The sequence below is a fragment of the Fukomys damarensis genome, unplaced genomic scaffold, assembly GCF_012274545.1.
Source record: "Fukomys damarensis isolate Sample0158 unplaced genomic scaffold, DMR_v1.0_HiC HiC_scaffold_24, whole genome shotgun sequence".
NCBI lineage: Eukaryota > Metazoa > Chordata > Mammalia > Rodentia > Bathyergidae > Fukomys > Fukomys damarensis.
Window position 1 is genome coordinate 59,783,102 of NW_022900936.1, and position 16,190 is coordinate 59,799,291.

General features: G+C 40.1%; 1 protein-coding gene across 3 annotated transcripts in view; it reads left to right on the top strand.

The window, feature by feature from the left end:
* Gap43 (growth associated protein 43) overlaps positions 1–16,190 on the top strand; it is a 103,465-nt gene that overhangs the window by 44,491 nt on the left and 42,784 nt on the right. For all 3 annotated transcript variants that reach the window (XM_033755912.1, XM_033755913.1, XM_033755914.1), the window contains exon 2: positions 15,872–16,190. This exon is cut by the window's right edge and continues 267 nt beyond it. In XM_033755912.1, coding sequence (XP_033611803.1) covers positions 15,872–16,190 — 319 coding nt within the window. The remainder of the gene's footprint in view (positions 1–15,871) is intronic.

Genomic DNA, 16,190 nt, shown 5'->3' on the forward strand with positions numbered 1-16,190 from the left:
CGGGCTGCCCGGGCCGGCTCTCCCTTCCCCTGCCGGGGCGCCGACTCCACGCCTGCGGCACTTAGAGCCCTTCCTCCAACTTCCCAAGCTTACAGCGGGCTCCTTGCTCTCTCAGAGAGAGCACTAGGAAATCTTTTTATCTTCAATTTTTATTTTTAATTAGTATATGTTTGCAGAACATAATGATCACATTTCTTCCTGTGTAGTTGATACAAGTACGTGACACATCTTAATTTTTTTTCATTCCCTTCCCCCCACCTCATCTCTTGGAACCCTTTTGCAAAAGATCGGTATGTCCTTATTTCCTTTTATTTTGCTCTTTATTTATATTTTGGGTTTCTAATAAAAGAGAAACCACGCGATATTTAAGCTTGTCTGTTCTGGTTGCTTTTATTTTAAGGAGCCTCCACAAACTTGTTTGGGAGATAATTGCTTCTTTGCATGGCTTGAAGAACAAAAGCAGCAGTCTACCCCAGGGACCTCTGCCGGTAGAAAAGCTGCGAGGGCCAAGCTCAGGGCTCCCTCTTCCGCCTTTCATTAGTTGGCTTGCAAGCTCTTCTCACCTGCAGCAACCTCTCTGGGGGACTGAGACCCGCGTCTTTACACAATGAGTGGGAAGGAAAGAAGAGAAGAAACTGGATTATTTGGAAGTTGTCTTGTGCCTTGAACTTTTCCTTGCCTGGAGGCTGCAAAAAAAAAAAGCGCATTGTACTTCCTCTGGGCGTTTGCGTCCTTTTCTCCAGCAGGGTAAAGAGTGGAAAGAGAGGCTGGAGCAGTAGGCAGGGAGGTTGTCGGCAGGAGAGATCTTTGAAAACTAAACAGAACACCTGGTCATTCATTAGAGGAGAGGAGGGAATGCCCAGTAAGGCGTCAAAGCCAGAAATTCCTATGGAAAACAATGGCCCTTTATTATTGTTACTACGGTATTTTAAGATTCCCGGGCATCTTCATTTTCCACTTTGAAAAGCAGGCTGCAAAGACAATTGCAAATAAGTTTCTATTTTTCAGGAAGGACAGTACCTGATGCAGGTGGGGGGAAAGTGAGATGATTATAGGTGGATGCAGCGGAACTTAGATTTGGTGTGACATTTTCTCATAGCTTGAAAAGCACGGCACCATTATGTATTTGCCATTCCCTCAGTAATATGAGAGCATGGGACAGTCATGATGTTACAGGATGGGCTTTGTCTCTGATTAGAAATGACTTAAGGTCCACATAAGTCAAGACATCAGCCAGAGTGCTTTTATAGATTCTCTGCCCTGGTAGCTAGTGCTATGAAGCAAGGAGGCTTAGGGTGAAGCTTAAAGAAAGACAACACTGCGTTTGCTTGAGAAGAATGTAGAAAGGTGATGGAAGTTAGACCTTTTTTCTCCTGTTTTCTGACCTCATTTTCTTGCTCAAAGAGGTTGAAACCAATTGTGACAGAGGGTAGCAGTGATATGCATATCTTATTTATTTATTTTTAGCAGACTCCCTCTCTTTCTCCAACTAGAGCAGCAGATTTCATTCAGATTTCCTACACAGAATGACGATGTGGCTTTAAAAATTGTCAAATAAGGTGGGTGTTCATTTAGAATCTTTCACCCTTTTACCATAGAGGTGTACTTTTTGCTGACTAGTGAATGATGTGATCCTACTTTCAGAGACAGTTGGAATTAGGTGCTTAATGGATGCTAGTATCTGCCTTCCTGATGAGATGTGTCACTTATCAGTTCATAGGAGCTTGTGAGTAAAGGCATCCTGAACTATAGAGTGAGACATCTCACTGCATAGGAGGCAGGACAACAGACAAGTTTTTGCTTTCAACTTGGTGATCCATTTTGGACTGTCTATCATCTATCTATCTATCTGTCTATCTATCTATCTATCTAATCTATCATCTGTCTATCTGTCCTCTGACAATAGAGACAAAAGTCTATGAAGGAGACTGTCCACTCCAGATGCAGGGAATAGAACATGGGTGATTCCTTGAGTTTCTTTTCTGGGGAAATAGGAAATCGGACCACATATGTGTACATTGGCACACAGGGAAAACTGTGATACTTTGAATGTTTGGATCTTACACACCCTAGCCAACTCTCTTCATGTACAGACAAGCAAGCTGGGGCAAAGAAAAGGAAAGAGACTTCCATAGTTTTCAATCAGGTGGATGTGTTAGGTCTGCAGTCCCATCTTCTGATTATTGATCTAGAACTTTTACTAATTATCTGCTGCTTCTTATTTCTCTAAAAAGGAAGTGTAGATTTCCCAGAACAGGTGTGCTAATTCTGAGAGGTGCGGCCAGCACATTTCACACACTGATGTACAAAGGAGATGCTACTACGCAGATTCTGATTCAGTCAGCTGGGACTGGTTAAGAGTCTGCCCTGCCAGCCTGACCTGTCCTAGGTGCAGATGCTTTGCGTCCCCATGGGAAGCAGGAAGGCTGGAGGCAGCACCTTTCCTCTTTGACTTTCCCTTCACACAGGAGCCCTGAGCTTTAAGAACATTTTGTTCCTCTTGCCAGATCACTGTGCTACCTTCCTTACGCTAGATGGCTTTCATTGCCTTGAACTCACTGACTTGAGATTGTTAGAAACAGTCTCTAGAGACTTGAGCTAGTGGGTGTGATCTTTTGTCTAGTGATGTAGCATCATTTAACTTGACTTCAAAAAACCTTACACATACGCGATTTGCTCAATTCTGATGGTTAAAAAAAGTCTTTTTGTATTGCGGAAGTGTCTTCCCAGCTGCAGCTCCTCTCTCCTTCTGGGAGTATGGCTGGCTGACAAGCTGCTAGCTCACAGGCCTGGCTCCTCCACTGGGGCTCAGCAAGTCTTTGGTGCGTTTCGCCACCAGTCACTCCCATGTGCACTCTGCACGTGATGTCTAGATTCAGGTCTGAGTGTCTCTGTGCATCATCGGGGCTGAGTACTCTTCTATGAGATAACAGGCAAAGGCTATGATAAGGAAGGCAAACTTCTGTGTCACACCTTTCTGGGTTTGCTGATGGTGTCCCTGCCATGGCACAATAAGTTGCTCTGTGGGTTCATTTTCAGTCTTTCTTATTACAATCTATTCTTAAGGAGAAAAAAAGTAAGTCTAGTCCAAAATATCGTACACATTTTCCAGGTATTTATTGAGGTCTTAACATGTGAAACAGAGGTAGAAAATTTGGGCTGTGGAGTCGGGCTTCTGACTGCCAAATCCTAGCTCTACCACATATTAAATACAGAACCTCCCAAGTAGTTTCTCATCAGCAATAATGATACTAACGCAAACCTTGTACATTTTAATTATAATAACGCCTACCTCATACATTTGTCATGAGATTTTGCTGTGCAAAACACTTAGTTCAGTGCCTGGCACACAGTGATAAATAAATATTAGCTTCTATTATTATATTGATAAGACAATACTCTTCCCTTCAAAGAACTTATAGGAAGCAGAGTGTTTGGGAAGTAGCTGCAGGAATAAGTGTAACACAAAAACACATACAACTGAGTGGACATTTAAAAAGTCATGCTCTGCTCCAGAGGTTGCAAAACTATGATGTATAAGCCAGGGAACTTTTAAAAATTGTTTGAATAGTTGAAAGCAAATGAAAAGACCAATATTTTTATGGCACCTTAAAATTCTCTTAAATTTAGATTTTAATATTCACAAATAAAATTCTATCGGCACACTGTCCTACTCATGCATTAAGTATTATCTATAGCTTTTTTCATACCTCCATCATCATGTTGAATAGTTGTAATAGAGACCTTAGGCTTGAAAAACAAAAACACAAAAAGTGTTTACAATTTAGCCCTTTGCAGAAAAATAGTTGCTGACCCCTGCACTGTCCGATGCAGGAAAGCAAGAAAACTGTCTAACCCAGGAGGAGATGGGGCTGGGTGAAGCAGGACTGATGTGGGAGTCTTCGGTAGACACGTGAGACAGAGGTGTGCGAGGAAGCCTGCGCCGCCAGTGAAATCACAGCCCCACAGCCCTGGAGCACAAGCAGTGCGTAGCTTCACATGGCTACCACTCCAGACACACTCACAAGAGATGTGGGAAGGGCAGATTGTGTCTAACTCTTGAGCTTCTCAGATGCTTAACCTTTGCATATCTTCCTAGCTTGATTAGCAATGTGCATTTTGAAAGTCTTTTGAGGAAGGGATATGTTATGATAAACCCATAACTCTGCTTTAACTTAATCTGGTAAAATAAGTAGCATGGAGGACAAACCAAGTGAAAAATGTTTCTCAAATTAAATATTATCATGTCAATTGTCAGTGTCAGTTGAATTGAACCTTAAAATATGGGTGAAATGCTCCAAGTTAGAAATACAAACACTTGATAGAAGGAGACTCTTTGCCTAAGTCCTCCCTGTGCATCTGCTTTAGTGTGGTCATGAGCCATATCTAGTATTGGTATGGTGGTTAAACCTCCTGTTTCTGAGTACTTATCATGGCACAGTCAAATTTTCGCACCCGCTTATCAGAGGCTGCAGAAGTATCAGGCAGCTTTGGTTTTTTTTTTTTTTTTTTCCTTTCAGTTCACTGGACTCTAACATGACTACTAATTGTAAGTTTGGCTTGGGAAGAAGCTAGGGAATTATTCTAGCTAGGAGGGGTTGTCTCAGCTACAGGGAGGGATAGCTATTGGAGTCCCCAGAGATCTTTTTCCTAGTCTTGGGTCTAGTTTTAGCTGACCTGGGAATATGAGGAATTAGCCATTTTGAATGAGTAAATCTGAATTGTGGAAAGAGTGGTGGCATGAACCTAACTTCTCGGAGCTCTAGGGCTCAATAGGGCCTCCAGATTTTCTATATGTGACACACTTGTGAAACCACCCATTTTCTAGAGTTACACTGTGCCAGGCACAGACTTGGTACATTGTGCATCTTTTTGGTTCATGTGATGTCATTTATGAGAAGGTTATGGCTCATCGCATCATTTTCTATACAGCAAGTAGAATGGAAAATAACTTTCATTGACTTCAAGACCCCAGAATCAGGCAAATGTCCCTATTTTATTTAATTCAGCCTAATTGTTCTGCTCAAAGACTGGATTATTAAAAATCCACAGAAGTCAGGTTCATAGGAATTAATTCGGAAGTTGTAAAATTAACTTATACACTTTCAAAGACAGACAAGAAGGAATTTCCTATCATTTATGGTATCATAAACTGCAGTGTTTCTGCAGAATCACAGAGTGGGTGGTATCCGAGAGCTGTGGGTCATACGGGACAGTCACAAAACAGGTAGTGCACTGCACAAAGGATGTATGCGGCATCGATGGTGTGATACTTGGGGGAATGTATCCAAGCTGGTACGGCATCCACAAAATGGTTTTAGACAGATTCCCTACCTGCCTCACTAAAACTGTGAGGAAACCAATAGTTCATTCAAGGAAAGGACAGTGTTAACTTCAAGATTGCGGGCTAGATTTAAATCTTCACATTGAGGAACAAATCACAGAACCCACTCTTTGTCATCTGCTCAATACCTTGCTTCTGAAAGAATGCATGAGTTCTGGTTCATCTGCCTGCCATTCTCATTGAGTGAATAGCCATAATACCTGATCAGGGATCCCCTTCTACTCATCTCTCAGTATTGCTTTCTCTGCCCTTTGATAATTTCTCTCTCCTGCTTTCAGGGTTAAGAGGAAAGCTAGTTTCTGAGCTGTTCTCAACATCTCAAGTGTGAACTGTCCCCACCAAAATTTTCACAAAGAAAATGAGTCACGGCATCACCTGTGGGACAAGGTCAAAATGCCACAGTCCCTGCTTTGAAAATTTCTTTCTACTTTTGTAAAGAGATCTTGTAAGAGGAAGATGAAATGAGAGTGACAGCTCAGATGCCTGGTCCTTTAGACACTCTGAAATATCCCGGCAGTGGCAGGCGCTGGCCGTGACAAAGTCCTGCTCGGAAATGTCCCACCTTCCAGTCTGCTTTTCACCTTCCCTGGAGGCACGATAAAAACTTGTGCACATTAGATCTGTCCTCACCTGATTTCTCGACTTGGCTTACTACAGGCGTTCTACCTTGTACACACCCTTTGCACGTGTTCTGAGTTCAAGTTCCGACTGCAACTTACTAGCTATGTGCTTTTTAGCAAGTTCATTAATGTCCCTGTACCTCTGTCCCTTCTTCTGTAAAATAATAGTATCTAGCACATAACATTACTATTAGTATTAAATTAGTTATTATATAAAAATACATTTCAATAAAATGTTTTGGCATGTATATGTATATATAAAACATAAGTGCTTAGAAGAGGGCTTGATATATAAGCCTATAGATCTTTTTCAATTTGTTATTATTGTATTATCTAAAGGTATTTTGTAATCTTTACCTTTAACATTATTTTGGGATGATAAAATGTTTTAGTGTGTATACCCATGACACTTTCCTCCATGGAGCTATCAAACAGAAAACTATAAAATACTTGTCAAAAATTCACCCTTCCACAGTCTCTAAATAGGAGCAATTTTCAATTCATTTGTGTTATCTTCTTCCAGGTATTTTACAAATATTAAAGAAAATTCTGCATGTTCTGTGTTAGTATCCAATTAGGAGAGCTGAAGAAACTGAATTGCAAAGAAACTAAGTATTTTAACCCTGGACACAATATTATATTTCTTATATTTCTGCAGGGATGAAGCCAGGTTTTAAATTCAAATTGCTTGACTCCAAAGTCATGCCAGAGGCCATTTAATCAATGAGTGCTCATGGCTTATGACCAGGAGGACATGGGATTCCAGAAATTCCAGAATGGGAAGATTAGTAAGCACAATAACAACATGAGCAGCTACCATAAACTTAGATTTAAAATTGTAATTTACTTATTCACCTAGGATCTCTGTGTTTGTCCTTAAATAGTCCAGCTACCTCGGGAAGGTAATCCAGGGTGGGAGCCTGTTCATACTCAGAACTGTAGGTATATGAAAACACTCACTATTTCCACCTGCCCTTTGCCTCTGCTTCCCAGTAAAAATACTCATAGCACAATGTAACATATCTTCTAGAGTCACAGAAGAACAAACTTATTCTTTTTTTTTTTTTTGAGATTTTTCAAGTAGTGTTTTAAAAAGACAATCACTTACCTGGTGACTAGTGTAGAATATCGAGGCATGTGTGAAATTATTGCAGATGGAGAGCAGTGCCCCTGAAAAATTATCTTACCAGCCACCTGAAGTGCACAGGCACACTTTAAAAGCCTATGAATTTTCAAGGAAAACAACCAAGCTCCTCCTTCCAAGTATGTTTTTGTCCCTAATCCCTGCTACATACTCGGGAGAATACCCTTTTTGTAAGTTCAGACGTGCACACCAATTCTGATAATTAAAATATACTCTCAGTCTTAGAGTTACTACTGATGCAAAGATACTTTATTAGTCAGCTTTCTCTTTGCTGAGGCACAGTACCTGACTCACACTATTTAAAGGAGAAGAGATTTAATTTGGCTCAGGGTTTCGGGGAGCTCAGTCCCTAGTCAGCTAGCTTCATGGCAGACGGCCATGGTAATCAAAGATGCTTAGTTCTTGGCAGCCAGGCAGCAGAGGAGGGCATGAGTGCCAGCCAAGAAACTGGCACGAAATCACGCACAACACCCAAAGCCATTCTTCCACGACCCACCCAGCAGCACCCAGAAGTGTGTGCCACCACTTGCTGGGTAGATCCCAAGATCACTCGATTGACTCTGCACTCTAACCACCATAAATTCTGAATGAGTGATGTTAGATTCTTGGGTTGATTTTCTGTTAGGTTCTTTAAATGTAAGTGATTAGAAGCCTAGGTTTAAAACCTATCTTGGCAATTAAGGACCTTTCTCTACCCATTTATTTACTTATTTTGTGAAGGGGATAATACTTACTTTACTTACTTAATCTACTTCATTGTGATTCCTTGAAGAAAAACCTTTAAGTTGCAAGTATTTTATGGGGTAAATACACAAATTCAAGACGTTGTCTTTTAAATTTTTCTTTATTTTTGCAAAGGAAATAAATCCCAAGTTCTTTTCCATCTCTCACAACTAGACTTAATAATAGTATTCATTTTGATATCAGATGATATGTACCTTTACTAGATAGGAGGTTACTGATATTTGGGTAGCATTAAGTATCCTGTGGGGTGGGATTAGACAGAGTAGGAAATCTGAAATTATAATGAACTTTGATTCTCAGATGCTACTAACAGATGCTACTAAGCTAGTTCTTTACAAAATGTCTGGCATTAGCTCATAATGTTTACCAGATATAAATATATATAGTAGCTCTTAAAACTAGCATGTGGAATTGTTTGACTGGATGAGTGAGGGAATATAACTGGATCTGTGTGATAGGTGAAATAGTTGCTAAATGAGTTTTTTTGTGGGACAAAGGGATGTCAGGTAAAGGTCATATATTTTGAAAATGAATAGACTTTATCACTAAGTTTCTGGACTAGAGGGCGTTTGGGGTGGGTAAACTTAGAAAAGGTTGAAAGACAATCAGTTGTTGTATGTCAGTGGGTAGACAAGTAGACAAGTAGAACCTTGACAGTGCAAACAGATCTCCTCCCTTCCTAAGGATAGGAAAGACTTCAGTTGTATATTGTGGCTCACTTTAGACAGTTTTCTGCTTGTGTTTATGAGAAAAGATGGCTAAGCAGAACTGTTAGAGTTAAACAATGGCTTCTCTCTTCCCTGGGAAAGCAATGGCTTCTCTTCCCTGGGATGAATAAAGTAAAATGACCAATTCCTAGTGGCATTTGTCTTATGTTACGTGTTTTATTTAGTACCACAGTGATGCAGGTATGACTACAGAGGGTATTGATGATGACAATGATTGTGATGAGAAACATAATGAACACATGTAATGTGTCAGGAACTGTGCTAAGTACATTAGGTACATTAACTCATTTGGTCTTCACAACCCAGTGGGATTATTCTCTCATTCCTCTGGCTCACAGATAGGACCCTGAAGCTGATTTACTCAAGGGCAAGAGCAGATAAGTGGGAGAGATTGATTTCAAACCTATACCTATCTAACTCCTAGAATGCTCTTATGCCTTAAGAAATATGGGCTATTTTTGTTCTTGTGTGTGGGGGTGTGTTGAGACAGGGTCTCACTATGTAGTTGAGACTAACCTGGAACTCACTATGTAGCCCAGGCAGATCTCGAACTCACAGTAATCCACCTGCCTCAGCCTGCCGAGTGCTGGGATTACAGGAGTACACCACCACGCCCAGCCTAAATATTTCATTGGCCAGAAATTTGAATGATCATCTGACTTTGTTTTTTGGTATCAGGGATTGAACTCAGGCCATTGCACTAGAGAAGCAGGTGGCAGAGCCACTGAGCTCAATCCCCTGCCCTGCGTTCTATTTTAAAAAGCACTGGACAAAGTCAATGATGAGGACCAAGGATGGGCTCTGATGTTTAGAAGTTGGATGATAATGGGTCCTTTCCTAGTCTCTCATTGTCTTCATTATAAAGCAGATCCAGTGATGTGTTCTTTTCATGGTTGTAATGAGGATTAAACTGAACACTAAATACATATACCATTTGTTCATAATAAGTGTAAGAGGATAGAAGCAAATGTTGTAGACAGTTGCTTGATGATGGTCCTCAGCATTCATGACCAGGAGCTTCCCACAGCACAGCAAGGATCTCCTGCCGGTTGGCTGAGCTCTGCTTATTTACATGTTCTTTGGTCACCAGCACAGTGCAACATGTAAATATTTTTCGTAAAGATACCTACAAATACTTTTCAAAGATAACTGTGATGGCCATTTTTTAGTTACTGGGGCTTTAAGAATTGTACAAAACTGACAAGTTTCTTTCTTCAGAACATTTATAGTTTAAGAGAAGATTTAAAAAATAACATGAAAATATATATCAGGTGATTATAAGCATTAGAAGGAAAGTAGTAGATAGAATGTCTATATTTGGGGAAGAATACATGTTGCAGTAGGAAAGAATGGTGTCTATAATTTGTTTATTGAGCCAACTGTATCAAATGCCCACTGACTCAGAAATTAATTTATAAAAAAGGTTTAATTAATAAAAATCCACTAGTTGATATAATAGGAAGACGATAATAATTTAAACCAATTTCTGTAGTATTGCACCTTGTATTCTTTTTTTAAAATTGAATTTATTGGTACATTCTAGGTATACAGTACAGTTACATTCATTACTGGGATCTTGTACCTTTACATGACAGGTCTTGATTCTCATTTTTCCCCCTTGTCCCCACCCTCCCTTCACCCCCTCCTCCCTTCCCTACCTACAAAATTTTAATTCCATTTTTACATTTTCTCACATTTTTTTCCTTTTCCCTTATTCCCCTCCCCCTACCTTTCCCACTGTCCCTACACCTTTAGCCCTTTTCTTCCTATTTCACATTGCTAGTTATCCCATTAGGATCTTGAGTACTATTTTAGTTTTTCACACCAGAGAAACTATCCGTATTTACACATGTGTGACTTATTTATTTCACTTAGGAGTATATCCTCATTCATTTTCCTATGAATGAATCTACTTTCTCATTCTTTATGGCTGAGTAGTATTCCATTTTATAGAAAAACCACATCTTCTTTATCCAGTTTCCAACTAATAGGCAAATGGGCTGTTTCCAAGTTTTAGCTATTACAAACTGTGCTGCTATAAACATAGGTGCGCATATGTCACTGTGATATGATTCTTTTAATTCTTTGGGAAAGATACCCGCACCTTGTATTCTTGAGTGTCCAACAAGAAACATTTTGCAGTGTCTAACCTGGAAAGATGTTTGCTTGATGCTAATTTCCATGGGGTCTGAGTTCATTTCCTGCTGGTCAGCTCCTGGCATCCTCTGCATGAGCTCAGGGTACAGTGTGCTCTCAGGGCCCCTCATCCAGAGAGGATTCACTTCTGGTGGTGGTGCAGGGCCCTGTCTGCTGGTAGGCTGTTTGTCTGTTTGGCCCCAGACGCATGGCTCTCCGCTGTTCTCCCTGTCAGTCCCATTGTGAGCAGAAGCCTCACAGTTCCTCTCGTGATCTGGTCTGTGATGTCATGGTTTTCAGCAGCCCAATGGCCAGTCCTTCACTTCGATTTCCAGCTCAGGAGCCACCACAGGCATAGAGCCCCCTTTGAAAAGCAGAGACTAGTGTCTCCCTTACCTTCCCTGCCCTATTGTCTTTGAGTGTACCCCTTCTATAGGTCATCAACACAAACTTTGGCAGCAGGCAGTGCCCATCTGAGGGCCCTCCCACTGCCCAGATGGAGCCCCTTTCTCTCAGGACTGACTTTGACCCTGGATTCATTTAGTTAGGCAACTTAGATCTATGCCTGACATATACAAAAATGTTCAACACAAATCACTAGGTTTTTTGTTTTAGTTAATCAATAAATGTGTCTTGCCCACTTATTTTGACTCCAGAAATGCAGCCATTTGCTGTATCTTCGTTTAAAGGGGAAAAGAGGCTCCCTCAACTACCGCTCTGCCAGAATCCTAAGACCATTCCTCGCGTCCCACATCCCCTTGGAGAATTTCTCAGCCATCACAGTATATGTTCTCCAACCTTTCCAGTGACTAAGAAAGAACTTTTTCCTGCACTGCAAACCAAAGTTTGAACAAGTTGTGATGATTGTTATCAAAGGCCTAAAAGTTTCATTGCTTCCACCTACATCCTTCTGCTTCCCCATTGCCCTCATGGCTCTTAGACCTTCAGGTCAGACTCAGTGTTGATGGAGCCCTGTACATCCCCTCTGTGAGGACTCATGTCTTAAATAACACAGTTTTCCCTACATCTGCCCAGAAACATGCAAAAATATTTCATCTGAAGAACCGGAGGGGGATGTTCATCCCACTTTCTCTCATTTATAAGAGGCATTTCACTATATTCTTGATCTTTGAGTATGTTCAAAGGAGGTACCAAAATGCCACTGTGAACCATTTTAATACTTAGACATTTTCAGTAAAGTATATTAACAAAGTACTAATAATGTAAAAATATCAATAATGTAAAATAGAGTAAAAATGTACTACAGTTCAACTCAATAAAATATTAGTAAAAAATAGAATGGGACCATAATAAGTACTTATTTTTGCCAGATTTCATATATATATACATATATATATATATATATGTATATATATATATATACATATATATACCACTAATACTTTATTCTGGTATTTTGTAAGCTAAACAGGATTTTGAAAAGCATAAAACCCTATAATGCATAAAAGAAACCATTGCTGAGGATATCACCCACCCTACAATTTTGCTTCTCAAAAATATCTTCTGCTCAATAAATAGGCTCAATAAATTTTGGTTTACTAAAGAGGTTCTTAGGATGAAGAACTAGTACATCAATGATTTGTAAGTTATTTAAAAACCAATCATTCACAAATGTGAAGTATTATAACAGTACTATTTATAGCTGGCAGAAGCAGATACTAGTCTTAGTGGGTTTTTTTCTTCAAAAATTGAGGTGTCCTGTGACCATTGGAAATGTTAAATGCATTGAACTGTTCTGTAAAAATGGTATTATTTTTAGTTCTTCAAGCTAGGCATTCGTGGAAACTTACGCACCCTTCCCCTCACTAACATTGGTGTCTGCTTAGCACAGACATTCAGTATGGTTAAGTGAATGAGTGAATGACACTGCTGTCGTGGTGCTTTATAGATTATCTGCTACAAGAAACTCCAAGCTGTTCGAGGTCAATGAAACAAAATCACTGGACTTGGGGTCAGTTGTACTTGGAGAAAATGACTTGATTTCAAAAATGAACCAGACCACTGACCCACTCACTCTATGAATTTATGCAAATAGCTTAATTTTTCAGAGCCATGGCTTCCTCTTTTAGAAATGGAAAATATTTAGCTGAATGTACTGAATGATTCTTGGTTCCTCTGAGCTCAAATATTCTTTGTCTTAAGTAAATTAGCATATTTTATATTTCATATGTTGAAAAAATTCTAAGCAGCCTGACACCTTGGGGCTAACCCAGCATTTATTTGATTCTTTCCTCCTCCCTCAACAAAATATCTCAGTCTACTTATCTAAGTGGCGAGAAGGACTTTTACGAGAAAATGACCTGTAGTTTAAGCCAGTTTAAAAGAACTAGTTACAAAACAAAACAAAGGCATATATACCCAATCCAGCACTGTCTAGTTTGAAACGTAAACTTTACACTTGTCTTCTATCATCCCCTTTCCGTTCCCTTCCTTTCCTCCCTTGTTCACCCCCTTTTCTATTTTTCCCTTTATTTGGAAAGTCTTTCGAGTACTGGTTGTCTTTCTTCAGACAAACCCTGTTATCTAGTTTTCCTGAATCTCTATGGTGTTAAGAGGTCCAGCAATTCCTCCAGGATAAAGTCCATGCCTGTGAAGTTCTTTGACTATGCCTTTGAGCACATCTACCTGGTAAACTATCTGGCTCTTGTGTCACTGACTTTCTTTCTCTTGACTCTGGTCTTTCCTTGTTCTCTTGCCTCTTACCCCCCTTTTCCCTTCTACACCCCTTTACTCCTGGATTGTTCACATGAGGTTGTTCCCACAATCTAGGCATCTGAATCTAGTCTGAGCCTTTCCAGACAGTCTTTTTAACATAGATGTTGAATAGAGAAGTTTAAATTCTGGTCATTGGAAATGTTGAAGTAGAAGATGCTCTGTGAAATTAGAGAGAGAGAGAGAGAGAGAGAGAGAGAGAGAGAGAGGTTATTTACTCTTGTCATCTTTATAACCTATAAAACTTCAGCTTTCTAATTTTTGTTTTCCAACTTTTTAAAGAGTTTTATTCTATATGCTTTGCTTTCTGAAAGGGAAATCGGGGTCCTAAAGTGATAGTTTTCTTGAGTCACAGGGGTGTCTTTCCTGCACACTTGCCCACTCTGATCCATTTTCTTTTCTTTCATAAGAAGCAACATTCATATTAAAGACCTGCTTGGCATCAGGGTCCAAGTACAGCTGTCATATCATATAAGAAAAATGCCTCATTCAGAAAATCAATACTGAGTAAAATAAATAACAACATCTTGGCTCTGTGCTCCATTCACAACTGTTAATTTTACAGGGTTATGATTCCATCTCTGAGTGGAGAGCTCCTGGCAGGGGCAGCTGCTCCCATGCCCGAAATTGTGCTGTGCACATCCCAGTTGGAGTCATCAAGAACAGCAGGTTTCGGGGGTGGGGGTTGGGGGTTGGGGGGGAGAGCAGTTGCAGTACCGCGCTGGGAGTCTGAAACAGATTGGCCCTTTCCAAAGTGCTTTTCAGAAAGGCTTATCTTGAAGTTTGCTAAGAAAATTGTCAATCCTGCTTTTATTTTCTTGTCTATCTTGCTTTTATAACTATATTTATGTATCCATGGGCATGGTAATGGACGTAAGCAATGGCAGGTCTGTGTGCTTGTCCAAAGAATGTCAAATAGAACTATATTATGATTAGCAGAATCTGGGTCACTGGGGCAGGGCTGGTATGACAGGTGGAAAACAGACTGTGTGTTGGCAGCTGTGGCTTGCCTCTGAAACGGGAGCAAGGCCAAGGTCAAGGACACGGGCAGCTTTGGACTATATGCATAGGACATGGTACATGACAAATACTCTTTTATTAATGGGCTTTTGAAGAAAGTTATTGCATTGCTCCCTTGTCACTGTTATGTATTTCCCAGTTCTAGAACAGTACTCACAAACATGAACAAAAGTTAAATGCTCAAAAGTTGCAAGAAAGGAATGGAGACCCTCAGTAGTGAGTTGGAGCACACCCTGCTGAACAATAGAACTGTCTAGAATTTTCTGTACTTGCCTATTTCTTATAGCTCTATCTTGTAATTTGATTTCCATGGGGATAAATGCCACTTGCAGCACGTATGAAGTTGTAAATATTGCTTTCAAGAACTGAAAATATTGTCTTCTCATCTCTTGTCTTTAGTACCAGGATCACTTAATTGATAATAAAAAACTAATGTTAGGTTTAAATTGCTTTGGAAATAATAAATTTAATTTAGTCACTACACACCACTTTTTGAAAATAGCATATTTTACTTTTCATAAAAGACTCTATTTCTATGAAAATAGAATAATGAGAATTTTTATTGTCCCAGGTGTAATGACCTGATATGCTTCTTATTGATGTTGGCCCACACTTAGGAGGAAGTTAGACACCATTTTATGACCAGCATTCTGAGTTGTCAATTTCTGTACACATTCCTCAAAGCAGCGGAATTCATTTAGATTTTGTCAACAAATGACCATATTTTTCTTGAATATATTAATTTCTTTACTAATTTTGAAATGTTAGGGGAGAATGTAGACTTTTGCATAATATTTTTTAAATTACAAAGATTTACAGAGTTCCCACAAATCCTCACAACACGGTATCATTCAGAATGCTTTAAAGCCTAGGACACATTGAATGGCAACGATACCTCTTTTTTTGTCATTGTTCTTAGATTTTAGATATACATGATGATCACATTCATCTTGGGGAATTTGTACTTTACATGATATGTCTTGTTTCTTTCTTTTTTTTTTCCCCCATTTCCCTTCCCTCCCTTCAACCCCTCTTCCTCTTCTTATTTACAAAAGTTTGTTTCCATTTCTTTCTTCTATTCTCTTTTTCTTTTTTCCTTGTTCCTTCATCTTTTAAAAAGGATGGCTAAAATCAGGCAGTGGAGTAACTGAGTTAGGGAAAGGAAATACATACGAAACAGAACTAGTGACTGTGGAATGTCAGAAAGACCATCGTTTTCCCTATAGAAAACCATGGGAAAGATGTCAGGCTTGATTTGAACTTTCAGGGCGTTGTGGATTCCTAACTCCAAGTAAGGTGCCTCGCACCTAATAAATTGCTCAATAAGTATTGTTGAATGCTGTGATGTGAAGGAAAAGAGCACCAAGAGAGCTTTCCTTTTTGTCCCTCTTTTCTCCACAAGGTTGAAAAAAATGACGAGGACCAAAAGATTGAACAAGATGGCATCAAACCCGAAGATAAAGCTCATAAAGCCGCGACCAAAATTCAGGCGAGCTTCCGTGGACACATAACGAGGAAAAAGCTCAAAGGAGAGAAGAAGGACGAGGCCCAGGCTGCCGAGGCCGAAGCGCAGGAAAAGAAGGAAGACGCCCCTGTAGCTGACGGAGTGGCCAAGAAGGAGGGAGAAGGGCCCGCGACCACCGAGGCCGCCCAGGGCGCTGGTCCCAAGCCCGAGGAGCCGGGCAAGGCCGGGGACGCCGCCTCGGAGGAGAAGAAGGGCG